The following is a 27,972-nucleotide window of genomic DNA, read 5'->3' as shown; positions in this document are numbered from 1 at the left end:
CGACTCACTACTTATTCACTCTCTCTGCTCACCAACTGTGAAATTAGTTTTAACGTCGTATATCAGAATGACAGAACGATACCTTCTTAATTAACAAAGACAATAAAGACACGTAGAAAGACCTGTGGACATCAAGCATATATTTTATTCATAAGACCAGATCCATGACAAAGCAGAGTTTTTTTGTCTTTTTTAATTTTTTTTCCCCCCTCAGTTTTTACAAGTCCATGTCTTTAAAGATACAAGATAGGATATGTTTGTTCTGTGGCATACTGGTTTGCTCTATGTATACGGTGAGACGTCAAATCGCAAAAATTAAACTTTTTCGTCTATCTGTGGATGTAAATCTCAGGCAGCTATATTGGACTAGATCTGTCTTCAGAGGCCGGACTAAACAGTAAGATGCGAAATCAAAAAACAGAAGCCAGTGGACATCGATCATGGGCTGTCCGCCCTGGTGATGCTCTGAAGCAAACGCCAGTATCAGAAGGACGCAGTTGTAGATTTCCATTACTCGGTCACCAATCAACGTTTACCGGTCTCGCACTTGTGTCATGTCACATGACAAATAAGCCCTAAAATGTGCTGTTGAAGTTGATCTGTAGAGACGTGTCAAGCTGGTATGTTTGAATAGAAAACCAACGAACGGAAAACGGATCACGGCAGATTTTACATCTCTACTTGTTCATTAATGGTTTCCCAGGGGAGTTTTGCTGGTTGTGATTATTTTCTTTCATTTTTTTTTAAATTTGTTTTCTACATATCAATATTGGTAACATACTCAACGTAAAGAACACATCACTACCTTAGGATTTGCTATATATCTACAAGATCTAAGTGACAGCAATACATATGAATGTTCAACACTAACATTTTTCCTGCTGCCACTTCAACAGAGAGCAAACTTTAAAATGCTGACGCCCTGCAGATCTGAGGTGTGTGTTTTTACGTCATGGAGGACTGTGACGATGCGACGATGCGGAAAAAAAAAGAAAAAAAACAAGGTCGGATGTCAGGGAGTGAAATAACCTGCAGCCTGAAATCACAGAAGCACATCGTCTGCAAAATTGTTGATTCTATCCCAATGTAAGGAGACTGAAAAAAAAAACCAAACCCTGCAGCCAGTTGTTATGTAAGGTGCCATTAATAATACAACCCTTGGCCTGACTTAATGTGGTTGTTATCTCTGTCCTTTACTGTTAGTAACAAGATCAAAGTCTGGCTGTTTTTATTATACTATAATAACACTTATGTTTAATGCTATGTTTGAAGCTGGGAATTTCACAAAGATGATGCCAAGTCCAAACCTTAGGCCACTCTGTCCGCATGGTAAGCACAAAGGCTGTACAGCATCACTGACACAACACTACACATCGATCTAGTTGTTCTGTTTTCCCTAATACGAACTGCAAAGTAAAAGAAAGAACACTTGACATCACAGAGAGTCACAGATGTGTGGATATGGCTTTTCGTGTTGCCTTCAGTTTTTTTTTAACCAGAAAGTCACATTAATCATCGCAAAACATACGGTGACCCCGCAGTTTACCTGTGAAAATGTTTCCGCGACTACTCCTTCCCACGGTCATGGCCCAAAAGCAGTGCTTTACTGAGGACGGGACGAACGAAGACACACATCGTCAACAGAAATCAAATCTAAATAAAACATACGCTTAATAACGATCAAAGATTTTTAAGTCACCACAATCTGTCTGACACACCTGCAATTTTTCCAGCCAGAGTCACCCCCACCCAACTCCCCTGTCAGCGTCAACTGTGAGTTGCTTCTTAATTAGACTCCCTCATGTCTACTTTCTATACACGTATTTACAACACACACTACTTCTGGTATGCAACACGGGGTAAACTCAGACTGAGGACAGTTCACCGTACTCTCTACTTTGCTCCAGTTCACTATCAGTAGAAATCTAATCGGCATTAAATAAATACATATTTACAGTTCAAACAGATGCTGACCTCCTGGTTTCACACCACGTCATCACTGACCATTAAAGCTGCTTGTCATTCGCTTGGATATGTGTAAGTCTTTGTGTGTCTGTGAGCATTTAACCTATCAGCCATGCATTGAAAAGTGAAATAGGTACATACTACTGTTTCAAAAGAGCAACCTTTAAATAGAGAGGTACTCAGCATCCTAAGTTTTATATCATAGAAAAAGGTAAAAGAAACAGGCAATCTTTCCATCGATGTGATGAAAATAAACGGAGAGAGATAGAGAGAGAAAGAAGTTGAATCCTAGCATACGGTAGAAATGAAGTTCTGTGAGTTGTGGAGGGACACTGGCAAGTTTAAAATGGAGAGAGAGAGGAGCTCTCTCACAGTGCCCTCTGGTGGCCAACTTGATGAACAAGCTGCGGAACAAGGGGACGGTGACATCAATTCTTACTCAAGGTAAATGTCCTCAGTGGGGCAGGCATACTCCAGATGTTCCTGATAGTATTCCTGGAAGGCTCGACTGCAGAAAAGGCAGACAGAGCACAAATGAGGAACGGCTTTAAACATTTTGAACAAACTGAACAAACATTTTTACAACATTTTTTTTGAACAAACTGAACAAACATTTTTACAAGCAAAAGCCGTATTGGTAACAATAGAGCTATAAAAGACAGGCAAAATAACACGTTATGTCTCACAGAATTTAAGAATTTTGATAATCTGCATCATTAATCACAATTTTAAGACTGGGGACAGACTGTCAACTGAGATAATGCTCACTGAATGTTACAGATCTCATTAATGAGGAATAAACTCACCCGACACATTCTGCTACAGGTCGCATGGACTCCTGGGACACAAACACATGGCAAGCAAATCTGTTCAGCATGGGATGTTTAGTGATGAATCCGAAGTAGCTGGGAGAAGAAGTAAACAAAATGCTGCAGTCAGTCATTTGTTAATCTGTCAACTGAATCCTTCAGGTTCAAAAGTTTGGTCCGTTTACCAGTTGTTCTTTGTGTGGCAACCGCAGAAGGAGATGTTCTTCATTTGAAAGAAGTGGCTACATCTGTCATACTAAACACACAGTGAGACGGGCAGTGTGTTAACAGGGGAGTCTTAGATCAGGCTTTCATAAACCAAAGGTAGGTGTAGTTTATCTGACTAGAAGATACACATTCTCTGTCTCAACCAAATTGTTACATCATACCCCTAACTGACACCCAAGAACCCAGCATCCAGTATTTTTTATGTATTTTATATATATACATTTTTATATTATTGTTTATTCAGCAATATAGGTATTGAATTGAAAGTCAGCAGTCTAAGAGGACTTTGGAAAGTTGTTTTCTTTTAGAACAAACTTTTCAAGAGAATTAAAGTTTTCTTAAATGTCAACTAAAAAATGACATTAAAGGCTGTTTTGGTTTCATAACTTTGTCTGATTTAATTTGTGCTCATTCAAAGATAGTATGAAGAGCCTAAGGACTCCTGAAATACTTCAGTGATGTTTCTGTGGCACAATAAATAACAAAAAGAAAAAAACTGTTGTTATTTTAAATATTATTTCACAAAGTACATCCCTTACCCCACCCCCCACCCCCCCCCAAGGTAATCTTTACCTCATCAAGTGTGTTATAATCATCCTCCAGGCTCATGATGAGTTTCACTCCTTGTAAGCTGACCTCCAGTTCACACAGAGATGGAGGTCTCACATGTACCGTTCGTTTCCTCGATATTGCGATCTAAGTAAGTAGTAATTGAAAAATATGAATCAATGCAAACAACATAATGTGTCTTTTCGTGTGTTATGTACTTGTATTACCTTCTGCATGGCTGCACAGAGAATACCGTTGCCTTGGTGATAAGGAACTTCAACAGACCCCAAAAACTGGACACTAAAGGTCTCGATCCACGCTGGATTTCTCTTTATTCCTTGAAAGTCAGACGTGGACAATATTCTAAGCATGGAATGTTTATGACAAATTCTGTGAATGCATCACTGCACTTACCCAGCAACTCTTTAGACTGGCTTATAACCTCGTGGGCGTAAAATGCAGGAAAGATACCCTTTTCCCCTGTTCGCATGTTGTAGCCTCTGTACCAGTAATCATCCTCTTCCTCTTCCACATATAATGGATCATCCACATCCAACTCCAGCTCATCTGCATGTCTAGGAATGAACCTGCAGAGGGCACAAAAGATACAAACTCAGGCAGGTTACAATTTGAGCAAAAAATACTACTGCCAGTACTACAATAAAGTGACACTAAAACAAACTCCACACTGTAACATTTTTATGGTAAAAGTAATGGTCCAGTAATGTCTCATACCTGTATACTGCCCTGTGTGTTTGGTCCCTCTCCTCTCCATTGATGGTACAGGAAAAGAGCCCAAAAGATTCTGTACCTAAAATGGAAACACACCCATTAAACGGCCTTAAACGAATGGAACAGTCGTGAAGTAATGTATGTAAAATCTAAAAGATGTTCAGCAGTGGTTTCCAACTTGTGACCCCATTTTGACATCATACATTTCTTCTTTTTCTCTGGTTCTGTGATTGCAGTTGTCACTCAAGATGCTACAGCTCAGATATATTTTTGTATGGTGCATTTTAATTGGACTCAATTTCTATTCATGAAAGTGAAAGAATGCAATTGTTTGTGTGTGGGATTTTTAATTAAAAAAGTAAAAAAAAAAATTACTTAAAACAAGTTCTTCCAATACAGACACATCAATATGTATATAAAACTGTCTAATCGGATCTCCTGCCCATCAATACAGTATGTGCATCTATACATCTCATAGAGTTCAATGTTAACAATGTCAAAATGTCATATTAATCTCTTAATTGACCTTTTAACCATGATGTAATAGAGTACAGTTTAGTTAACTGTACATGGACTATTTTGATGAATCAAGGACCTGATGTCTTGAAAATAATATTTTGATGAGAAGCTATTTGTGAATATTAGCTCAGAACAACGGAACTTCCACTAGATTGTAACTTACTGGAGGAACGGGATGTGCTGTTGACAAACACATTAAGAAACTTCTTGGAGAAAGGAAGATCAGCCTCAGGAGAAGAGTCTTCAGATGAACTGAGAAGTTCTGGTCTTACTTCGTCATCATCTTGACTGTATCCCACCTCAGTTGTCTCTTTGTCACAAAGTGTCGAGATCTCACTATCATCACTCAGAACAGAGGTGCATCTGAGAGGGCATTTTAAAATGAGAAGGCAGTGTAAATATATTTCCTGAAAAACTTGAACTATATATAAAATCATAGATGACTGACTTGCTTGTTCAATAAAAGCAATAATAATAAATACTTAAATTCCATTTAAAACACAATTTAACTAGTTTGCCACAGCACAGCACAGCATACCTTCTGAGGCTGACAAGCTCCAGCTTGGTATTTTCATCAACAACCAGTGTGTACTTCATGGAGTCGTAGGCCAGTTCATCATCTTCATTTGGTTGCCTTAGAGCAAGATCTCTTTCACACAGTGTAAGGTCATGTTCAGATAAATGGTGGTTTGACATGGTGGAATTAATAGGTGGCAAGCTGTCACACTCTAAGTCACTGTCTCTGTAGGACTGCTTTCCCAGGCCATCCAGGAATGGATAAGAGTCGGCATCATCCTCCTCCTCATCATTGTCAGTAGAGTAAGAAAGGCTGAAGCAATGGTTGGTCTGAGTTGTGGGAATGTCCAACGTCAGACTCTGTTTCACCTCCGTAATACGCTCAAGAGAGGCTGTAGAGTGGCTGGTTGACTTGTTAGGCTCTGTCTCTCGACCCTCGTCCTTGTCGCTAACTACGCTCTCACTGAGACTGGGTGAGTCCAGAACCTTCTTCTCTTCCAGCATCATTAAGTCATTGTTGGGCTCTTCCTCCTCCTCCTGCGTCCTTTGATTCTTTGATGATTTGTTAGTAATGTTTTTCTCTGAACCTCTACTGGTATACCACGATTGAAAATCGCCACTTTCTTTCTCGTTGTTCACGCAGCGTTCTAAAACGACAGACTTCAACGTGTCACATGACGAGTTTCTCAAATAATGACAAGGATTATCTCCTTCTTTTGATGCCCCCATACTCCCTCTTTCCCCAGACACCATCCTTTCCATTCGGTATCCATCACACTCCACCTCTTCAAATTCTTCAAAGTTATCTTTTTTCTCATTTCCATCATCAATGAAACCATCTCCATCTCCATCTCCAATATCTGAAGATGGGGAGATAGTGTCTGACACAGAGGACTTCCTTTTTAAACACTCTTCAGGACAGCTGATTGGGTAAGAGCCTTCCGAGATCATTCTGTTGACCAAGTTGCTAAGCAGCCATGGTGAGTCTGAGTTCTCACTCAAGTCATCTTCACTTTCTGATTCTGAGTCCCCCTCACTTAGTCCATCATATTCATCTGCATTTGGAATTAACCTGGGTCCCACTGGTAGGTAGAATGATCGTTTGAAACTCTCTAGGCTATGATCTGGTTCTATCTCAAGGACCATTTGTCTGGATAAACTGTCCTCACAGTGTTGTTCAGGTGGCAGAGTTTCGTCTGGGTCAGCTTGATGCTCACAGGATAACTCGTCATCTACATTCTGCAACCCAAACAGTGCTTGGCCATCATCATAAGTCTCAGGGGGTAAGGTAGGTGAGTCAACAGGGGATGGCGTAGCGATTGTCGGGGATGGTAGTGGGGAAGGAGATGGAATAGGACATCCTTCTTTTATGGGGTCTGGCTGGCCGAGAAGAAGAGATGTTTTTAGCCCAACAATACCACTGTCTTGCTCTAACTCTGTATCCGGGTCCAGCTCCTGGTCTGATGTAGGTGAGCTAGCCTCCTCAATGGAGTTGGTGAGATGAGATGAGCGTCCACTGCTGCTGTCATCACTGGTAAGGTCCAGCTCTGTCTCAGAAATAGAGGAGATCATGTTGGAAGCTACGGGACCACAAGCAAATGCCGCCTCCAGCTCTCCGTCAAGGTCAGAGTCAGAGCCCGGAGAACTGAGGTCCTTGTCATGGTCTGAGGTTATGTAACCCTGCTGATTCATATCTGCAATCCCTGGATCTGACGATGGAGACGTGGAGTCGTTAGCTGCTGCATCCATGGACGAATTTGCCGTAGCACCTGTACTACTGGACTGATCGCGACCTTCTGAGCACATGGAGGTGACATAGCTGGAAAAGGAGGCAGGTTCAGACTGAATTGCGGGGAATTCAACATATGATGAGTGATTCCCATCACACACCATATTATAAGTCTCTTTACACATAAACGCCAGATCATCATCTTTTTCAAGCTCCTCATCTGATAAGGGTGTGTCTGCGCCATTATTGCCTCCCAGGGGCGCAGTGGATGATAAGCAGTTAATGGTGTCTGCATCATTCTCTGCCTCGACACCTGACTCACTGGTAATGGTGTATGTCTCTGTGGCACAATGGTTTGTATGCCTGCGGTTGTGATCATTGTTGAGATGGTGGTCTACTTCTGTGTCTGAAGACTGGGAGTTTTCGTCCACAGAGGGCACCCTGCATGCTCTGATTGTAGGATCAGGTTTTGGTTCAGTGACTTCACCTGGACCTAACTGGGACTTAAGTTGACCAAAAGAGCCTGAGAAGAGGTAGAGAAAAAATAATTAAGAAGAAGAAGAAATATAGATTACGGCATGTAGTGTGCTATCTAGTGTTTTTACTGGCAATTCTAGAAAGGAAACAGGAAAGGAAGATACATAAAACCACTACCTTTCGTGAAACTAATGAATGATGAGAAAATGATTACTAAGCTGTTCTCCTTGTTACCGTATTCAGGATGTTCACGCCTGTTGCCCAATATGTCACAGATGAGTGGCCTGTGAGGAGACTGGAGGTTTACGCCCTCTTCTGTCGGTTTGGGTGGAGTACCTTTGGTCTGACACACTGTAGCCTGGGTAACCGGAGAGGCTGGACACTGGCCTGTTATATGGCCACCATCATCCAGACATGAGTGGGTTGGAGTCAAATGGCCTAAAAATAGAAGTGAAATTCACATTGAAATAGGAATGAAAGATATGGGTATTCACTATTCTTACATCAAATTAAAATTATATGATTTTTGATTATACGTACTGCATAAGTAAACAAATAAACAACAAACTTTCTACGATTGGAAACGTAGCAATAATATAATGAATCCATATGCATTGTACAAAATTAATAATATCTCAAAATGTACCCTGTGTGGTGGTGTTACGTAGAGAGTCTTGCCAACTTCCTTTCTTTGGAGATGGGTTGCTGTTGTTATTCAGAGAATCCTGAGGCAGAAAAAAATATATAAATAAATAAATAATAATGATCTAAATAATAATCATGTAATGTAGCCAAAGAACACCTGGCTTACCTGTGACACAGCAGTGGTGAGGTTCAGTGTGGTTGGTCTGCTCTTCAGAGTACCAAGGGTCGGAGAATAGGGAGGAGAAGCAAATGGTGATGGAGGCGAATTGTGGTCAACCTCTTCATCTTCTTCCTCCTCCTCATCATTATCTTCATCATCAATCATTTCAAACTCTTGGAAATCATCCTGGAAGGAGCAGACTGGGTGGTGCATGTCACTCTTTTCCAGTATAAGAGAATCCTGAGCCAAACATGAAACAAAAAGAGATGTTATTATCATTACATGTTGAAGTGATTTTAGGGAAATCTGATTTCTAACAGTAGAACAGAATTGGCAACAGCATTAAGAAAACACCCCTCACCATCCTCACTCTTTAAACTACTTTGTTACAAAACGACTAGTTGATGATGATAATCAATGGATCTCTATATTGTTCTCCTAATGAATGAGCCTTAGATGATGAAACTGTTAAGTTATATATGTAATAAGTTGTATTGGTGTACTGCGATTCAGTTGGTATTTGTAAAATACAAGAATACAAATTTAAATACTTGTACTAGTAACCATTTTTAAAAATCTGATATTGAGGCATCCCTCATAGATATATATATTTATTACTGGCCAACCAATTTTATCAGATAATATTAGAGTAGTTATGTAATATCGGTAAAAATCGTTATTGCTTTTTCCTCCAATAATGAAAACCCAATAACGCAATGTCTGGGTTTGGCCCAGATGATGTGGCCCAAAAATTTTGAAGTTGAAGTGAATTACTGTCAATGTGACACAGCAAACCACTTCACACAATGAAATGTATCCTCTGCCTTTAACCCAAACGACTGCATATATATCGGTATCGGTTAATATGTGTTGATGAAGTGTTTGGACAATATCAGATATTGGCAAAAGGTTAATATCGGACATCACTATAAATAGTTCACTTGTGCCATCATGGCTTAAATCCTGAAAATTTCCTCCTGTTGTCTCTGTTTCCCATCAGTGAGGCCCGCCCCACACTTTTAGAAACACTGCCTTGAAGTAAGACAGGCAAAAATCTTCAAGCAAAAGGTAAGAGAGACCTGAGTTAAACTGGCAAAAAGACACTTTTAGAAACACTGCCTTGAAGTAACCTTGAAAGAACGTCCAGTTGCCCTCAATGTAACTATTTTTGGATAAGATGACCTGAATGACTGAGAACCTACACAGACAAGACAACGTCAGAGAAAAAGATCTTTAGGGGAAGAGCAGGCAGAGAACTGGCTCCAAGCAGCCCTCTGCATAGCAGAGAGGAGGTGACATATGAGATGGAACGAAAAAACAGAAGGAGGAAAAGAGGTTGTCACTGCATAGCAGCAAACTACATTGGCTCACCTCCTCTCTGCAGCTGTGACTCTACAGAACCAGCATACAATGCTGTGGATGCAGCAGTTGCAAAACAGATCAAAAATACGACATCAACCAAATGTGTATAGACTTTATTCTTAACAACATCCTCAATGGAAGCCCACCTCCATTGAACTTACGTGTAACAAAATCTTCATTGAATGGTTACTGAAGTGAAATGAGTGACTTCATTATGCTTTATTTTTATGACGTCTTATTATTAGTTGTACTACATGTAAAAAACATCTTGTTTGAAGAAGCTTTTTAAAGGGGAGAATAACTGCATGTTTCTGCATGTCAATTCAGCATACAATGCTGTGGATGCAGCAGTTGCAAAACAGATCAAAAATACGACATCAACCAAATGTGTATAGACTTTATTCTTAACAACATCCTCAATGGAAGCCCACCTCCATTAAACTTACGTGTAACAAAATCTTCATTGAATGGTTACTGAAGTGAAATGAGTGACTTCATTATGCTTTATTTTTATGACGTCTTATTATTAGTTGTACTACATGTAAAAAACATCTTGTTTGAAGAAGCTTTTTAAAGGGGAGAATAATTTACTGCATGTCTTTGCCTACTATGAAATAAATAAACACAGGGTTTTGCATGTCAATGTAGGTCTTTCACACAATAAAAAAATAACCCACTTATGAATAAGTGAAAACAAAATAAAAGAAACAGCTGTGGGCTGACAGCTTAAAAATGAATGCATGTATGTAATTATGTCCAGTATGTCTGTAATTATAACTAGGCCCTTTTCAGTGAGCATTCTTTTTCTAATGTTTTTTCCTTGGCCAAGTACTGTACTTAACTATAATTAAAACCATAGTAATACATTATATTAAAAGGGCCATGTTCTTTGTATTAATTAATACCCGACAACAGTATAAGTGGTCTATTTTGACCAGGTGGATACAAAGGATGCATTAAGCGACATTAGCCCAGAAGGATGTTCTGTAAACAGTGATACAAAACAATAACACATTACTTAGCATGAAGTGCTGAAAGTCTGTATTTGAACTTCATTATTGTTAAGAGCGTGGCTGTTTGCAAAAGTGTTTTCTTTTCACTTCAGGAATTCATGCTTATGGTACTACATAAAAAATGTAGCTGCAAGCCAGAAATATGATTGATATGCTATTAATTAGTTACAAGCCTCTAATTAACCTGAATATTTTTAATCAAGTCCCTCAACATAGGCAGGGCTTTTCCTGCATAGAGAAGATGTTTTTACTGTCATCAGCTCTCAGCTGTGTTTATAAAAGAAAATTCCATCAGGATCTGTCATTTGTGAGGCGTCATGTCAAAATTATCATATGAACCAGTGCTCTGAACAGGAGTCTCTCATCTATAAAACTGCAATTATTTTAATCGCAAACCGAGGCTACTCAAGTGGTCTTTTGGGCCCTAAATACATTTCTATATCATTGGTTTTGACATGATTTTAAAGTAAATGTTTAATCTATCCAGATCTTAAAAAAACAGACCCACTGGTCACAATGTGGTTAGCATGACACACTGCTGTACCACCCCACAGCAATTTCCACACAAAACTTGCCCTCAGCTTTACCTTGTTTTCATTATTTTCTTTTTAACTCTTTTACCTGAGCTCAAGGCTCTTTGTTTGTTTAAGATCCTTCCTGAGGCAATAATGTCTCTGTTTACAGCATGTCACATGAAGTTAAGTTGAACATTTTGGCTTAGGTTTCAGAACAGACGGGCTATAGTTGTTTTTGTTTTTTTTCAATGTTCAATTCTGAACTGTTGAACGTCACCAGACCGATACCGACCCTAAGTATTGGACCGAGCCATCCCTGGTAAAAACATCTACAACGGCCCAGGATATACGGGTGTACACTCACTAGGGGTGTAAGAAAATATCGATACACTGAAATATTGCAATATTTCATTTCACATATCAATATTTGACAGCATTGTGCAATATTTCATTTCACATATCAATATTATTTATATTCAATTTTTTATTAACTTAGCTTCATTTTAATTTGCTTTTACTTATCTAGTGATTACAAAAGTTTCAATTTTAGTACACTGATGTTGCGCATGTAATTGTTTTAAAAAGCTCTTATGGTATTGCAGTATATGGCAATACGTCGTACGCCGCCCTTGTATCGTGATATGTATCGTATCACCAGATTCTTGCCAATACACACCCCTATCACTCACAGCTAAATGTCGAGGCACTGCTTTAAAGCACCACTTATCAGTCAAGCAGATTGCTGAGTGTCAGGTTCCTGTTCCACCAAGTTGAGCATGGTGGCACCGTGGTCCAGGAAGTTTTATTCTGTACTGCAAACTGCTCTCTCCACTGATCTCTCCTTTCTGGGTTAGAATAAAGGCACACAGTTTGTCCAACCAATCACTTTCCTAATGCGGATAAATGGGACAAACGTTCTCAATATCCCATATTTCACTTTCTGCTCAGCTCAAATTCATCAGCCCTGCTGTCTCTATCTGTAGCTGCTGGTATTTCGGGCCAGGCATTGGCCATCAGCAGATTTGTACAGTGTACTATGAGCAGCCATGCTCCACTGAGAGCTGCTGGGAAAAGGGCATATAAGGTGTATGTATGGACCATTTTAAGACAAAACTGTTCAAGTCAAAAGTATAATCAAGTGTTTATAGTGTTGTTTGTCTGTTCCTGTTCACTTTTTTTCATCTGTGCTGTCTCCCCAATTATTCTCTCTTTTTCTCTCTGCTGAGGCAAATGGCAACACTGAGCTGCTGAAGATTTCATCCTGTTATAAAGGGAGTTTTTTTCTCCACAATGTTTCCAAAATGCTGGGATGGGCAAATTGTTTATTATAAACATTATGTTTATAATATTTAATAAAATAAATACTAAAATAATTTTTAGTATGTTTTTATGGTCAAATGCACTGGTGTTTTCTTGCGGAGGCCAAGGGAAGGCATTCTTCCCCACTTTTTTCACAATATAAATCTAATTTAATAAAAACACTTCTTTCCCCTCCAATTCAATATCAATTCAGCAATATTCTGATGAAATAAATATTAAATAAATATTCAGCAAACCACTGGACATAGGTCTTCTAGTAAGCTTTTCAATCTGTCTGTTTCTAATTTGTTTCTAACTTCAAAATAGTGAAATCAAGGGGGGTGTTCTGAAGAAAATAAAATTGACCAATCAGAATTTTGGTTGAACCAGAAATGATCGAGCAATAAATCGACCAGTTGGCTGAGTTAAGTTAAGTATCGGATTGGACAGGCTATTGTTGTTCTGTTCGACGTTCAACGTTGATGTCCAACCATCATCAGTCTTGAGTATCAGATCAAGCCATGCCATGTTATGACTTTCAGCTAAATTTGCCATCCTTTAAAAAGACATTTTAATTACCAAGAACATTTGTAGAAATAAAAAGAAAAGAAATAAAGAGACAAATCTCACCTTTTCATATGGATCAGAGTCATAGTTAAGACCAATCCCGCAGTCATCTGTGATTTCAGAAAGATCTTCATCATCAAACTCCTCTAGGCTGATGTCGTGAGATGGTCTGAAAACACACGGCAGTGTTATTTACTACAAGATGTCATTGATATATGTCCAGTGATTCATGCCCCGTTTTAATGAAAACCCATTTTAACTCACTGCTAGTACAGATATCTGTCTCAGTGTCACATGGAGGCAGATCACAGGCTGCCACACTAACATCAACATAACCTAAACTATTGACTGTGTGTGTTTACTGGTTCTTCAGGGATATAAAGGACCCAACTTCATAATTCGTTGAATGTTGAATGTATGTGTAGGATCTTTCAGTATATTGCGACAGTGCACTAAAAAGAGAGCAAATATATTTAGGTATATTATTTTTTCATGTTATTATTTGTCATAATATCTGCTGCTACCTTTTTGCTGTGTTTAGATTATTTTTATGTATTTATATAAAAGTTGTTTTGTTTTTTTTAAAGTTGCTGAACTTAGGAGTGAGTGCAATTTGTGGGAAGTGTTTCATAATTACTTGAGAATAAAAATGTCCTGCTGCACCTTTTTGTGAATGCTGGCAATTGAAAACAAAACAAAATTCTGTAAAATATGTATAAGTCACACTTGCCAAAAAAAATCATAATCAGCCTAAAAAATGCAGTTTGCAATAGATTGATTGCATCTATGGAATTAGTGCGTAGTACTATTTATGTAGTAAAATTTATGTTTTAATTTATTTATTGTATTTGCTCAATCTCTAATCGTATTTCCTTTGCGATCTACTGGTAAATCATGATCACTAGTCAACACTGTTCTATAGAAACAGAAGTACATACTAATATACTGTGCTTATTAACAACAGATACAGTTAGACACTAGTTGTTTTGGCTCTATTTCTTCATTGCTTCATCAATTTCAGCAGGCCTCTCAGTTTAAAAGCAGCATGTCTTTAATGATTAAAGGGAAATGCTGCATTGCAGCTTTCCTGTTATGAAAGAACACTTGACTTATGCTGTTTGGATACAAGCTTACGTTATACATTAACACAGGAGTCCTGTTTCTACAATGTCAGTGGTCACATGGAGCTGATGGGGATGTGCTGAATGATGCACTCAAAAAGAGGAACAGGGCACGGCAGAAGGTTTCTGTACTGCTGCTGCTGCTGCTCTGCTTGATTTAACAACAATGTTTTGGATGAGATATTACATGGTGATGAAGCTCTACCGTTAGGAAGAAAACTTCATAATACACTGTCCTCTGGGTAGCACACAGCACATAAGCACATTGTCATTGTCTTAGTAATCCTTCCTGACAGACTGACTGAAGAAGAAGAACAAATACAAAGTGGTGGATCACAGAGATTTTTAGGATTTATATTCTGTTAATCGTGATCTGGGCACCCTCGTTTTTTTAGCGTTATTCTGGGTAACGACTGGTCAATTTTAAAATTTTCTAGACAGAAAACATCACCTGTCATAAACAGGTCTACATCATCAACATTAATTATAAATTCATAAAAAGATCCTTATGACTTTCTTTATGCTTATGACGGCAACTAGAAACATGATATCTACAGTACACTTTCAAACAAATTTGCTGATCACTTTTCTGAACATTTTGCTGCAGTGTCTGTCCAACCTTAAATACAACTATACAAGCCTTCAACTTTGCCTTTGACATTTTTATTTTGGTCTTGTCATGTCTATTTTCTTCTTCATGACTTCCTAACTTTCCTTATTTCAGCAGAAACTTCAATCAATAGTCTTTTCTCTGCAACATCCACCCTTTATTTTTCAAATATTTGAACCAAGCCCTTCCTCAGCCTTTTCCCCTTGTTTCCCCTATTATCTGCCGATACCCACTTATCTGCCGATAATTACGCTTCTCCTGTGGTGAAAGTGTCCCTGTTCTAAAGACCCATCTGCTTGATGAGGAATTTGCATGACGACATCTCATTAATGTTTCTTAAATGTATTCAGAGTGTTTACAGCATTGCACCGAGGCAGCATGGCTGAATTTCACAAAAAAGGTGACAATGAGGTCATCAGTGCAAAGCAAAAATGCTGACAACACAGCGTTTTCTGTCTTAAATATCCAGGTCGTGTCCTGTGTCAATGTTAGCCCAAATTGTCAACCTGCTTTCACTTAGCCTATGATTACATTTAGAAGACGAGGCTTTGACTGCAGGCACCGGCAGTCAAGTGTGTTACTAAATCAAAATCAGAATAATTAAAAACATTTTATGACTGCCAAAAGATATATGCAGAAATTATAAAGACAGTGTATTTTCAAAAATCCCAAACAAAATAGTATAAAGGTTGTTGGACAAAGGCCAAAACACACAGGGCACTCATTTGCCTCATACCGTATACCTTTGTTAAAAGATTGCTAATTTCTTATTATTGACGGTGAATTTTTAAATTGATTGTTCCAGTTATGGTTTTCATTCAGTTTTAATTTTATCAGATCAAGACAAAATGCTAACACAGCCTTTCCACTATATATTTACTGCAAACCAACCTATTTCTACTATATTTTATTTCTTCACCCAATGAATTTTGATAAGAGAACTGGCAAGGAATCACATCAATAAGTGATGTCGATAATGGAGTAATACAGTACATTTTCCATCAATAGACAATAGACAATTCAAAGCTTTTTAACCATGAACACCTGCTGCCTGGTGACATCATAATTAAATGAGGCTACCACCAATACATCAGCAAAATCAATTTCCCTTCAGCCTCCAGTAGCACATGCCACACACATGCACACATGCACACACAAACATATAAATCATACCACTTCCAATAATGAAGGATTCTATTGTCTCTGAACATCACATAACCTCAACAATAACCGTGCCCTCTTTCCAGGCCGGGGAAGGAACAAGAGCCTGTCTAGGTACCAACGTGGCCAAACCATGTTGAACCAAAGTGATATTTCCTGTATTTAAGACATATACCAATATATTTATCTAACAACTACAGAATGCAATGTCCGTTTTATTTGATTGCAGAACTTGTATATCCGTGCAGTGACAGCTAATATATAGGTTATATATATTAGGTTTGCTGTAATAGTCATTTACTGTGATATTAAAAAAAAGATTTTTGTAAAAAGAAGGCTTTATCTATAGCTTTTCTTACTACTTTATACAGCTTAAAAAATGAGCAAACAGCAGAAAAATATTGAGATATGATTTTTTTACTATAAAACATGGCATCAATTTTTATCACCACAGGCAGGGACAACTCTTTGTAGAGCAATCATGGGTGTGCGTGCAGGCCTTTATTGCCTCGCCGATGGCACAGGCAGGAATTATTATTTTAGCACTCAATATATGGAAGGAATAAATGAATGTTTCAGCTTTATTTACTAGCATCAGAAATGGAAATGTACAAAGAAAAAAAACAGGAAAAGCCATTGTGCAATAGAGAGCAGCAGGAGGACACAGCGCAAAACAAATCAAATTGGAAATGCGTTAAGCTTCTAACACCACAGTAACCTCATATCCACCATGACACACATCACCCTTTCCTCCAGATTTGCCCCCCTTTTCCTCCAGGAAAAGGGGGGCAACCGCTGCATACCATAGAAATCATAGATGATAAGAAAGATTCTTAAAGCCCACCCAATTAACATCAATATAATCCATTTATGACGAGAAAGGCAAGCAAATATTGCTTGCACGATTAAAAAGCTGGTTGTCTGGATTAAACTATATGACTTTCTTATGTAATGTCTTTTCCTTTTTTGCCTACAAAAGAACAGGAAATATTTCCAAATCCTGTTATTACTTCTAAGAACGAGAATTGACAAGCAATTGCTTTTTCTGATACCAATAACAAAACCAATTCCTTATTGATTCTCATTGGGTAAAAATACAAAATAAGATATATTATAAAAATGTGTGTTTGCATTGAGTTATTCATTTATACTCAACACGTGTGAAAGGAAACATTAATTGCATGGCTAAATGTTTGTTGTAGGTATTCCCCAGGTTTTTCATTGTCAAACCTGTCTTCAGACCACGTCTGCCTCACTGTTAACATTGTGAATTTTTTAAACCAGGGAGTTGGATAAAAATTCCCCCAGACATTATAATGCCTGTTGGTTGAGGTAATACAAATTTACCAGATAAACATCCACACACAAATTAAGAAAAATGCATATGATGCAAAACTCCAAAAGAGACATTTTGAAGTGTGTTCATGTGCTATTCTTGAAAAAGAAAAATCAATGACTGTATTTTGTTAAAATAACTGTGGGTGCTCTAAACACGTTGAAAATCTAAATCATATTTTTTTTAATTACTTAAAACAAGAGATGCACCAAATATATGGTGCATTTCCGGCCAAAATACTTTCATCACCAAAACAACAAGGACAAAGCAGGATGTTGTGATGACGCAAGCAGAAAAAAATGTATTTACTTAACTACAGTAGATTTGCCCTTTTGCCCTGATTAATGGTGGATTTTTAGATGATTTCAGTAAAAAAAAACTACTGTATGCTTTGGTTGTAGTAGCTTAAAAAATGCCAGTTCAGTAGCTGGTAAAAATGTAAATTGTGTTTTGATAAGCTTGTTTCTCAGCTGAAATCATTAGTGTCCTTAATGGTCACACAGTATAAAGACTTTAATCAGGTATCGACTTGATATTATCCTTTGTGAGGCGAAGCTACAGTATGTAACAAAATACTGCTTAAGTGCATGTTAGGATGAAAAAATCCTCTGGGAGCTGCTTGCTAATGTGATTGCATCATGAAGGTCAACAGGACATGTTGCCATGCACACACACACACAAACACACAGATGCACACAAAGACTATAAATTGTACTTTGCATTCTATAGCCTCTAATAACAATAATTCATGATAGTCATTAGAATTACTTTTTTGTTGCGATGATCATTAAAAAGTGTTATGTTTTTCTTTTTGCAGTAAGATAAATCCCACAGCAGTTTTGCTGAAATAATGACACATCAGAATGGAAATACAAATCCAAAGAAATTTGATGTATTTCTATATACCTCTATATTATATTTCTAAAACATTTCTAACTAAAGTGAAATCCATTAAAATACTTGTACTTCCCTATTTAAATGTTTAATCTAATAGTGAAACAGACATTGTTGATTGCTTCCACCTTGTTTGTGCAACTCAGTTATGTCATGTTTTAATGATAATGATAATGATCTTTCGACTGGTATGTTGGCAGCAAATAAGGCCTGGGTCATTGATTCAATAACAACAGACGATCTACAGCAGGGCTGCCCAATAAGTAGACTGAAATTCACCAGCACTTCGCAGAAAATGAGTTCTGGTAGATTGTGAAGAATTAAAATTAAAAAATATAATTCTACAGTTTTAGTGTAGTAGTGACCATACATTCAAATTGGTTTTAAAAAGAAATAGAGGTCATTGATTTATTGTTCAAACATCTTCAACTATGATCAAGTTTCCGACACAGAATGAGTAAGACACACTTGTTAAATGAACGAGACTGTGTCTATGTGTAAAGACAAAGATGGAATATCAGATGGAGAACACACAGGACATGTGTAAAATGTGTTTTATGACCAGACAAACAGATGTCAACAAAGAATCCGGTCCATACTGCAAAGCAAGGAAGAATTAAAGAAGTAATGATTGCAATGGTCTGGTGTGATTTCGAGTGGGGGATCAAGAAGAGGGAAAAAGCTTTGTAAGCAAAACGCATCAATTCTCACTGCTCTAATCCACTCATTCTCTGCTTAATGCTGCACAACGGAGGTGTTTTATGGACGCTATAATTACTTCTTGAAGATCAGGAGAGGATATCCTCCATGTCTGCTAGAGAGTTTGCACTTTGGGGATTCATATCAGGCGCTGCAAACTGGACGAGGTGAGAGAAAATATGCACCGTTCTAAGACACTATTGGGTTTGCCTAGTTTGCTAACTTGAGCTATTAAATCAGATGCATAGTAGAGTATACAGTGACAGTTAAGTATGTATGTCATTAGTGACGAGGCAACAAGGAAACAATGCAGAGCAGATTTAGTTTTGACTTAATATTAACTGTTTGTTATGTTGAAATAAACAAGAGTTGGATCGAGACATTCCTGAAAATGTGAGCATCTAAGGTGTAGTTTGTGGCAGAATTACGATGCACATTGTGGCGGAATATTCAACGCAACTTCCTTGTTCAAGAAGAATGTTTGTTTGTGTTTACTCATAGTAGACAGTAGGCAAATGCAAAAACATCATGACCAGACATAGAAATCACTTTAGGGAAGACTGGCATCTTTTGTAAATAAGTGATAGGATGTTAGAGACAATGATTCATATTTTTCAGGCTTTTCAGACTGTACAGCTATACCAGGAACAGTTAATGATGTCATATTTAATGATGATGATGATGAGGATGGTAATGATACAGATGGGGTCGACACTGATGGTGACAATGGTGCTGTATGATGTAGGGTTAACAGTGTACAAACCAATACATAGGCAGAGAATTTAATTTGCTCCAATCATCTTGGAGCCTACTGTATTCAACTCTGTACCGCTGCTGTATTTAGTTACAGTAAAGCGAGGACGAGGCCTCAGGTGGTACGTAATGATGCTCCCAGAAATGTGTACCAGTTCTAATAAAGGACAAGAGGTAGCTTTACATTTGTGTCAGGTAATTTAGATGACATCCTTTCTGTCCTTCATTTAGTATTTAGTATCTGCTTAAAGGATACTATATCAAGAACCTAAAAAATACTGAACGAAATGTAGAACATATGATCATATTTGCAACAACAGCTTATCATTCAAGTACTGTATCAAGTACTTATACAAAGGTGGATGTGTAATTACGAAAATCATCTTCAATATTGTGTGACGTTCGTGTCCAGCGTTACGTTCATCAGGAGAGCTCTTTGATACAGCATCAGCATCAGCATCAGTGAGACTTCCGTTGTTCAGCAGCATCATGCCCTTGCCTGGAATGGGCTCAACAGGGCGTGGGCCTCACACAGAGAATGCGCAAACAGGTTTACTGTCGCCAGTGCTCAAAATCACCCAACTAACATTCGATACACATGAAATATTTAATTTCCCCTTCGTTTTACATAGGAAACGAACAATAATCCGCTTCAACGTCAAACATGCAGCACCGTCAGGCTGCAGTGTCTACACAATACAGGCGGGCCTGACTTGTTTATATGAATAAGCATCCCCGTGCCGTTGATTCAATTAGGTTTGTGCTACTGACACCATAACAACAGATTATTAAGTGTCTATGTCTATTTACTTTCTGTGCTTTCCCTTCACATCATAGCTGCATTATCCCTCTACACCCCTGTAAGCGCTTACCTGCAGGTAGGAGGGGAGAGGGAATGAAAGGTGGAAAGAGAAAACATCTCAGCCCTGTCCGCCATCTTCTCCCGCCAATGACTCACGGCGAATGCAGAAAACCACTGCGGAAAGAGACTCAGTCCATTCACAGCGGCAGCAAAGCAGGCAGATGACTACGGGACGGACGCAACGGTGGTTGACAACAGCAGTCTGTCTCACTCTGTCTCTGTGTGTCCTTATCCCCTCTGCGGCCCCGCAGACGACTGACGCCTCCTCCCTCTTGCTTTTCCTCCTCTCGCCTTCAATCACGGGAACAGCAGCACCATCAATTCTGCGGCATGTACTTATTCACACCAGCAGGGGCGCACACGGCTCACTGCACCGCCTACTGAAATGTAAAGTAATAATAATAAAAATAATAATTGTATTATAATTATTATATAATTATTATTATTGTTCTAATGATTTACGCAGAACACGCAAACGGCTGTGGCACAAACGCCTAGACCGCAGTCTATGTTCGTGTACGCCAGATGTTTTTTGTTGCAACGCAGGGAGTACGGGGATTAGGAAAGGGGAGGGGGAGTAGCTGTGCGACAGGAAGCGTCAGAGGAGGAGAGGGGCAGACAGCAGTTGCGTGCGCATGGCTGTGTTGAGTGGATGCTGTCAAGGCCTGCAGGTGAAATACAATTCCTCTTCCCCCCCTTCACAAGTGCCTTTCAAGCTAAGTTTTTTGGTTATGAGCCAAATTAGACACCGTGTGACACAAAGACAGAAACTAAAGACGTTAATTACTGGGCAAACTCCGAAATTCATAAGATGAATCCATGGCTTCCATCATCCCCACACCTCAACTACGAGTTGTGCTCTTAATCAATGTAACACCGACAAAAACTGTTACCTCACTTGCGGAGGTAATAAAAGAAACAAGCTACTTGTGCATACCTGACCCTCAGGCTGAGCACTGTGTACTGTACTGAGGAAGCTCAGTGTGGAGCTGTTCGTCGCTCGTGGTGCTGAATGTGAGCGTTTGTTCAACTACAGCTGTAGTTGAGCACCTCGGCCACACGGGAGCAATAAATACCAATTTTGAGTATATATGTCTTACAGTTGGCAGCCACTTTGACTTACGTAAAACATGGCAGAGTTGTGTCAGTTTTCTTGTTTAATTAAGTCATATTAAAAACTTATTTATGATATATTTTGTTATTTTTTTATGTGATATGCAACACTCACTTTTGCTTTTTTAATCCAACACTTAGGATTGTTGAATATGCAGTTAGTTAATACCTGATATAACATGCCCAGGGTCTTTTGCCCAAGCACTGACTAATTAAAATAATTTCACAAAAGAAGACACTAAATCATTTTCATTTCATTTTTCCATACACGATGATACGAATAAGTATAATTGCAATACTTAGTGTCACCTCAGACATAGTTGGAGTTTTGCTTTCCCCTGAGTGGACTGCATGAAATGTAATAAGCCCCCTCTTTTTTTTTTTTTTAGCACAATTGCATTTTATTTTACATAACGTGATGATTTAGTCCAGAGCAACTGAGCAGATGTTTTCCATAAGTAAGATTTAGGCAAATGTTTATTGTACCTACTCCGATTAAAATTCTGTGCCATCTGGTTTATGTTTCTTGTCTCTTTAACTTTCACATTTCTTAGAGGTTCAATGGCAGTTGTAACCTTAGAGCAACTGAACAACATGCAAAGAAATATATGACCAATGAGAATGTTTATTTCTGTGGTAGTTGAGATGGCAGAGAATTAAGTTAAGCTTCCATCTTATCTTCAATGTTCACGCCCACGGTGACAATGCCTTCCCATTCGAAAGCTATAAAGAAAAGCAGAGAGTCTGGAATTATCACTCTGGTATTAAAATGTAAACAAGCATATTGGTTCGTACATAAATGCGTTACCTTCTTGTTTAGACAAGTCGCGTATCTTTCTTCCAGGATTAGATGGCTTGCCAAAATGACCAACATATCCACCGCCATATCCGCCGGTTGATGAACCACCACCATATCCACCGGTTGATGAACCACTTCCGGAGACACCTTGAGCTGCTGCAGTTGAAATTCCACTTGCTATGGCACCAGCGGAACCCCCGACTGGGCCAAAATTAGCAGACTCACAAGAGTCACAAACTGAAGGAGTGCCACTGACTTCCCTCCACCTGAGAAGAAAAATGGAACAAAGAAAGTCACATCTTATTTATTTGAACTTTGTACAGAAAATAGGTCTACTGTGTTGACACTTGAGGTAAACTCACCCATTAATATATGAACAAGCTCTGTGTTCGTTGTCATATTGGTAGGCAGCTAGTGTGGCTTTCAAGTGGCAGGTGATGTAGATCTGTTTTAATGACAGTGGGTTTCAGGGATTTAATACGCAATACACTGCTGTGCTTTGACATGAACCATTAAGCTGTGCCGGTACCTACAATTCCACTATCAGCACCTTGGAACCTGAATGCCTCCAATTGGAACTGGAGCTTGTATTCTGCACTGCGTGCCAGAAATTTTGAGGCAGAACCAGTGATTCTAGCATCAACGAAACACCTTCATAAACCAGACAAAAGATTATTGAAAGGTTATTGCATCTGGTGTGATGAGTCTGTCACTTTGTAACACTGCATGGTCTTACTCTTTAAAGCAGTGTTTCCCAAACTTTTTCTTCTGGGAACCCACATTTTAAAAGTCATAAACATCTTCTGGGAACCCATATTTTAAAAGTCATAAACATCCGTGACCCAGGTCAATAGACATTATTCGTAAACATGATGCGATATGACCCCCCCAAAAAAGGGTTGAGACCCAGTCTTTGGGAAACAGTTTAAAGTACCTTACCCATGGTTCTCAATAAAGGCATATCTGGGGTTGGACAATGCATCAGTGGTGAGAGTAGCGACACAGTTGTCCACGTAGACACGCAGAGGTGCGTGGAAGTACTGCTTGACAGTTGCCTCGATATTAATCATATCTCCAAGAAAGTACTGGTAGCTCGGTCTCTCAAATTGCCAGTCATCTGTGCAGTGGATGATGACGTAATGTTTTCAATCACTGGACAGCTTGTGATGTCGGGGAAAGTATGAAGTAAAGAATTTGTGCCTCACCTGTCATTAGTGTCAGTGTAAAAGACAAGAACTCCTCCGCTATCTTAACTGCGGAGAATGGGATCCAGAGAGGGTCAATGGGAAGACTGCTCACATTGTGTTTCCTGAACAATTGAACATATTAGAGTAGAAACCAGAAATTGTATAGCGTTATAATTATAAAAATGTTAGAATTTAATAACATTTTTGTTTTTCGATGTCGGTCCTTAATTAGGATAAATTGATCAATTTTGTTTGTATTTGTATATCCTGAATTGACGGCTTCACCTTAGCTGGAATTATGCTTATAGAAGAATGTTTTCTTCCTAAATGGACAGATTTGCAAGAACACTTACCTTGGATAGTGGCATTCCACAATTACAGCAGCCTGGCTTGTCCTTACCACTGGAGAACCACCCAGACTTTGTGGGTTATAGTTTAGGGTAAAAGTGTAAACAAAGTACTCTCCTCCCATCTGAGAGGAAAAGAAAATATATTATTTGTAGATTACAAAATAACATCACACATCCACATTTATGTCGCTCTTTCACGTGCTTACAGCTAACGTGCTGCCACAGTCATGGAGCTGAGCTTCAAAAATCAACACATGTGCTGCATTGTCCTCTGCAACAGCGCCACATGTTCCAAGGGTGAGGTCATTGGGATTGATAAACTGGCCGATCCCAAACATGTCCTTCTTCACTTCCACATGAGCGACACTTTCTCTGCACTCCACGGCAACAGTTGCAGCAGGAACAGGATACCTCAGCTCAAATGGCACATCAGGCTTGGGCTGTGGCTCGGGTACTTGAGGATACGTCCAGGTCAGTGGTTTCTCAAATTCTTGCTTTGACTGTTGGGGCTGTTGTTTGGACTCAGCCTGCGGGTAACTAGGTTTTGAGGGCTTTTGCGGCCACTGAGCATCACAGAGGCTGCCGAGCAAGGACAGTGCCACGAGGCACACGGCGGTACACTTCATCATCACGGCTTCACAACAACAAGTGAGCTGGACAGTTCACTGGGTGCTGTAAGGAAGATGGCAAGCTGTGGGAACTTTTATAACACAGTGAGCATAAATACATGCCCTCCCCTTATTTTGGCCACTCCCCTAGCCTAACCATACATGTTAGAATTGGTCATGTGTGGACAGGTACTTAGTTGGAACTTACTTACTACTGTGTGGACAGGTACTTAGTTGGAACTTTTAAAAAATGCACACGATGTGAATGCATCTAGAAAATCAGAATGCAGCCAAACATTAAAATTCTAAAAGAAGAAAATAAATAATTGAGGTCAGCAACAAGCTGACGCGCTCTTACTTTCCGTCTCCTTTCGTCATGTAATGTGTAAATAGTTGACATTAGCTTAAGTAAGTCAGCGTGACTTACTGCAGGTTAGGTTCCCTCGCCCTTGTATTGACACATCATCTGTGTTTACCTGGAGTTGAAAATCAATTTGGCAAGTAACCAGGTTAGGTCAAACAACTCTAACGTAATAAAAATATGATATCAAAAATATAAGATGACACATGTAAATTTAAATAAAAGTCCATCACATACAAACTATTCACTGTGGTTTTTTATACATATACGAGTCATGTTTCATCATGCAGCCCTGTAATGAAGACACTGTGACAGCTTTTGATGATGAAGTCATCGTTGTAAAATAAACCAAAATTGGTAAAAGAAAAAAAAGGTAAGAAAAAGGCAAGTAAACAGCTATTCTAAGAAATAAAGCCTACCTCTAACACAGTATTTGAATGTATCATGTGTTACTGATAACTGACTTTGTATTTGCATAAGGCTATGAAAATAAACCTTGGGGGTTATTCCAACTTTGGGGTCAGACCAACTTGATCTGCAAACATAAAACGTGTGCTAAACGTGTTTTTTTTCTTCTATAACTAACAACACAAATTCTTTTTTATTCTTTTTTTCTATTTTTGGTCAAATTACTTTTTTATATATTTTATATCAAAACATAACAGCTTGCTGTTACAAATTTCTGAATTAATACAAAATGCTGAACAAATTTTAATTTCACCATTTAAAAAAAAAGAAAGAAATCAACCAAAACATTTGACACTGTAAATGATCACAACACAGATATAATAAAGGCCAAACTGCAGGACCAACCTTTTGTGTAGCACAGTGAGGTTAATGCATGTTAATTCTAATATAGTCAAAACAAGATGGATTTTTTTTTAGAACTAATTGTAATCCATGTGCTTACATTATGTAAAGAGAATGTTTTTTATGTATATCTCAGAAAATTGATACAATTGTTTGTATCAAGTCACACTTTTTCACACAATTTCTCATGTCTTCATTGCTCCACTACGGACCACCCAGTCACTAAAGCATCTGATTGGTTGCACACAGAAAACAGGATCCATCAACTTCACCCATACCTTATAAAAGCCAGCAAATCTGCACATTGTTTTTCACAGCATTGTGTGTTTATGAATCACTCTGCTGTGAAGCCATGGCAATGAAGTTGATTTGTGGTTGTCTACTTGCAGTGGCCCTCCTGGGATCACTGGCTGGTGCCCAGTCCTATCCCCAGTGGCCCCTGTGCCCCCGCCAGCCCCAGAAGCCCCAGCCCCCCCAGCAGCCCCAGCGGCCTCAGCCACCCCAGAAACCCTTGCCACCCCAGCAGCCCCAGCGGCCGCAGCCACCCCCGGGGCCCCCGGCACCCCCAGAAGCCCCAGCCACCCCAGCAGCCCCAGCGGCCTCAGCCACCCCAGAAACCTTTGCCACCCCAGAAACCCCAGCAGCCCAAGAGACCAAGCTATCCACCACAGCAACCTCAAACACCAAAGATCCCCCCAAAAGTACCACAGGAGCCAACAGCACCGTTTTTCACTTGTGAAGTGGCAGAGCAGTTGAAGATACAATGTGGGCACCCCGGAATTTCTGCTCAAGAGTGTGATGCTATAAGTTGCTGCTTCGATGGACGCATGTGCCACTACGGAAAATCAGGTAAGCCTATTTTCCCAAGAATTGTACTGAACTACAGTTGTGAACCACAGTGTTAACCATGTTCTTTATTCTCTAACGTATATAGTGACTCTTCAGTGCACCAAAGATGCTCAGTTCATCGTGGTGGTGGCTAGAGATGCCACATTACCCAACCTTGACTTGGAAACAATCTCTTTCCTTGGAAGTGATGGAAACTGTCAAGCAGTTGGCACCACATCAGCCTTTGCCATTTATCAGTTCCCTGTCACTACCTGTGGTACTGTCATGATGGTAAGTCAAGCAACAATTTTTACCTATCCATTGGGTGTTTTCATAAAAATTATATTTCATTAAATATGAATAAATAATAAATAGCTAATATACTTGTACTTGTTTACATGAAAACGAAGGGGAAAACACAGACTCTTTGTTACATATAGTTAATTGTGTTATGATTGTACAACTCTGGCCCACTTGACATCTTATTAGGTTGTATGCAGCCCCTGAAACAAAACAAGTTTGACACCCCTGCTTTTAATGATTACATTTGATTTGATTTGATGTTCCTGCAGGAGGAGCCTGGGGTTGTTATTTATGAGAACAGGATGACTTCTTCTTTTGAAATTGCCATGTCAGATACTGGGATCATTACCCGGGACAGCAGCTATGAGTATTTATTTTTTATTTTTACTAATACAAAGTTGTCACATTTCAAAGGCTTCTAATGTGTAGATGTGTCATATAATCATATACCGTTGTATCAAGATTATTATATCAAAACCGCTCTCGTACAAGCAGAACACAGATCGTCTCACACATTCTCCTTGTTCTAGGCTCCTTGTCCAGTGCAGATATATTGGCACCTCTGTGGAAGCTCTGGTCATTGAGGTTGGCCTAGTGCCTCCCCCGCCCCCAGCTGCTGCTCCTGGACCTTTGCGTGTGGAGCTCAGACTAGGCAATGGACTGTGTAACAGCAAGGGCTGCGTGGAAGGTTTGTACATAGAAGCTTACTGAAGTAGCTAAGCTAAATAAAGACAATATGCATTTACTTTTCATCTTTATGTTTGAGCAGAGGAGGTGGCCTACAGCTCCTATTATCTGGATTCTGACTACCCCATCACAAAGGTACTGAGGGACCCTGTTTATGTTGAAGTCCGAATGCTGGAAAGAACTGATCCCAACCTGGTGTTGACGCTCGGAAGATGTTGGGCTACGTCTGATCCTTACCCTCACAGTCTTCCTCAGTGGGACTTGCTCATCGATGGGTATTAGAGTTTGTCTTTCTCCAATGTTTAGATCATTTAGATAGAAGGCTAATCCTCATGCTACCGACCCTTTCTCCTCTGTGATAGGTGCCCCTACCGTGATGACCGTTACTTGACCAGGCTAGTGCCA

The 27,972-nt window shown here is 39.2% G+C and overlaps 3 protein-coding genes across 4 annotated transcripts in view; 1 reads left to right on the top strand and 2 right to left on the bottom strand.

The window, feature by feature from the left end:
- Window positions 1-502: 502 nt before the first annotated feature.
- On the bottom strand, window positions 503-20,872 carry mapk8ip2 (mitogen-activated protein kinase 8 interacting protein 2). 2 transcript variants are annotated; one of them, XM_008311953.3, is made up of 14 exons: window positions 20,532-20,872; window positions 13,149-13,254; window positions 8,336-8,569; window positions 8,171-8,249; window positions 7,759-7,962; window positions 5,341-7,570; window positions 4,966-5,165; window positions 4,287-4,362; window positions 3,966-4,138; window positions 3,779-3,888; window positions 3,576-3,698; window positions 2,960-3,030; window positions 2,772-2,870; window positions 503-2,473 (listed from the first exon to the last, which is right to left on the bottom strand). In XM_008311953.3, the coding sequence occupies exons 1-14, from the start codon at window positions 20,594-20,596 to the stop codon at window positions 2,401-2,403; spliced, it is 3,843 nt and encodes a 1,280-aa protein (XP_008310175.1). In that variant the 5' UTR covers window positions 20,597-20,872; the 3' UTR covers window positions 503-2,400. The 2 variants fall into 2 exon arrangements, with proteins under 2 accessions (XP_008310175.1, XP_008310176.1); XM_008311954.2 differs by lacking the exon at window positions 20,532-20,872 and adding an exon at window positions 9,701-9,742 and having other exon boundaries at window positions 13,149-13,193.
- Window positions 20,873-22,010: 1,138 nt separating this feature from the next.
- Window positions 22,011-24,728, bottom strand: LOC103380130 (zona pellucida sperm-binding protein 3-like). Its single transcript, XM_017033081.2, has 8 exons — window positions 24,177-24,728; window positions 23,974-24,092; window positions 23,639-23,742; window positions 23,373-23,550; window positions 22,967-23,084; window positions 22,796-22,878; window positions 22,443-22,699; window positions 22,011-22,357 (listed from the first exon to the last, which is right to left on the bottom strand). Exons 1-8 carry the CDS (start codon window positions 24,597-24,599, stop codon window positions 22,296-22,298), a joined length of 1,344 nt encoding a protein of 447 aa, XP_016888570.1. The 5' UTR covers window positions 24,600-24,728; the 3' UTR covers window positions 22,011-22,295.
- A 1,288-nt stretch (window positions 24,729-26,016) lies between these two features.
- LOC103380137 (zona pellucida sperm-binding protein 4-like) overlaps window positions 26,017-27,972 on the top strand; it is a 2,580-nt gene continuing 624 nt past the window's right edge. The window contains 7 exon segments of the mRNA XM_008311958.3: window positions 26,017-26,326; window positions 26,328-26,598; window positions 26,684-26,868; window positions 27,150-27,247; window positions 27,411-27,568; window positions 27,650-27,842; window positions 27,930-27,972. The exon segment at window positions 27,930-27,972 is cut by the window's right edge and continues 144 nt beyond it. Coding sequence (XP_008310180.2) covers window positions 26,102-26,326; window positions 26,328-26,598; window positions 26,684-26,868; window positions 27,150-27,247; window positions 27,411-27,568; window positions 27,650-27,842; window positions 27,930-27,972 — 1,173 coding nt within the window. The 5' untranslated portion in view covers window positions 26,017-26,101.

The sequence above is a fragment of the Cynoglossus semilaevis genome, chromosome 6, assembly GCF_000523025.1.
Source record: "Cynoglossus semilaevis isolate Cse_v1.0 chromosome 6, Cse_v1.0, whole genome shotgun sequence".
NCBI classification, from domain to species: Eukaryota; Metazoa; Chordata; class Actinopteri; order Pleuronectiformes; family Cynoglossidae; genus Cynoglossus; species Cynoglossus semilaevis.
The sequence above is the reverse complement of the archived record's forward strand: the minus strand, read 5'-3'. Positions and strand labels throughout refer to the sequence as shown.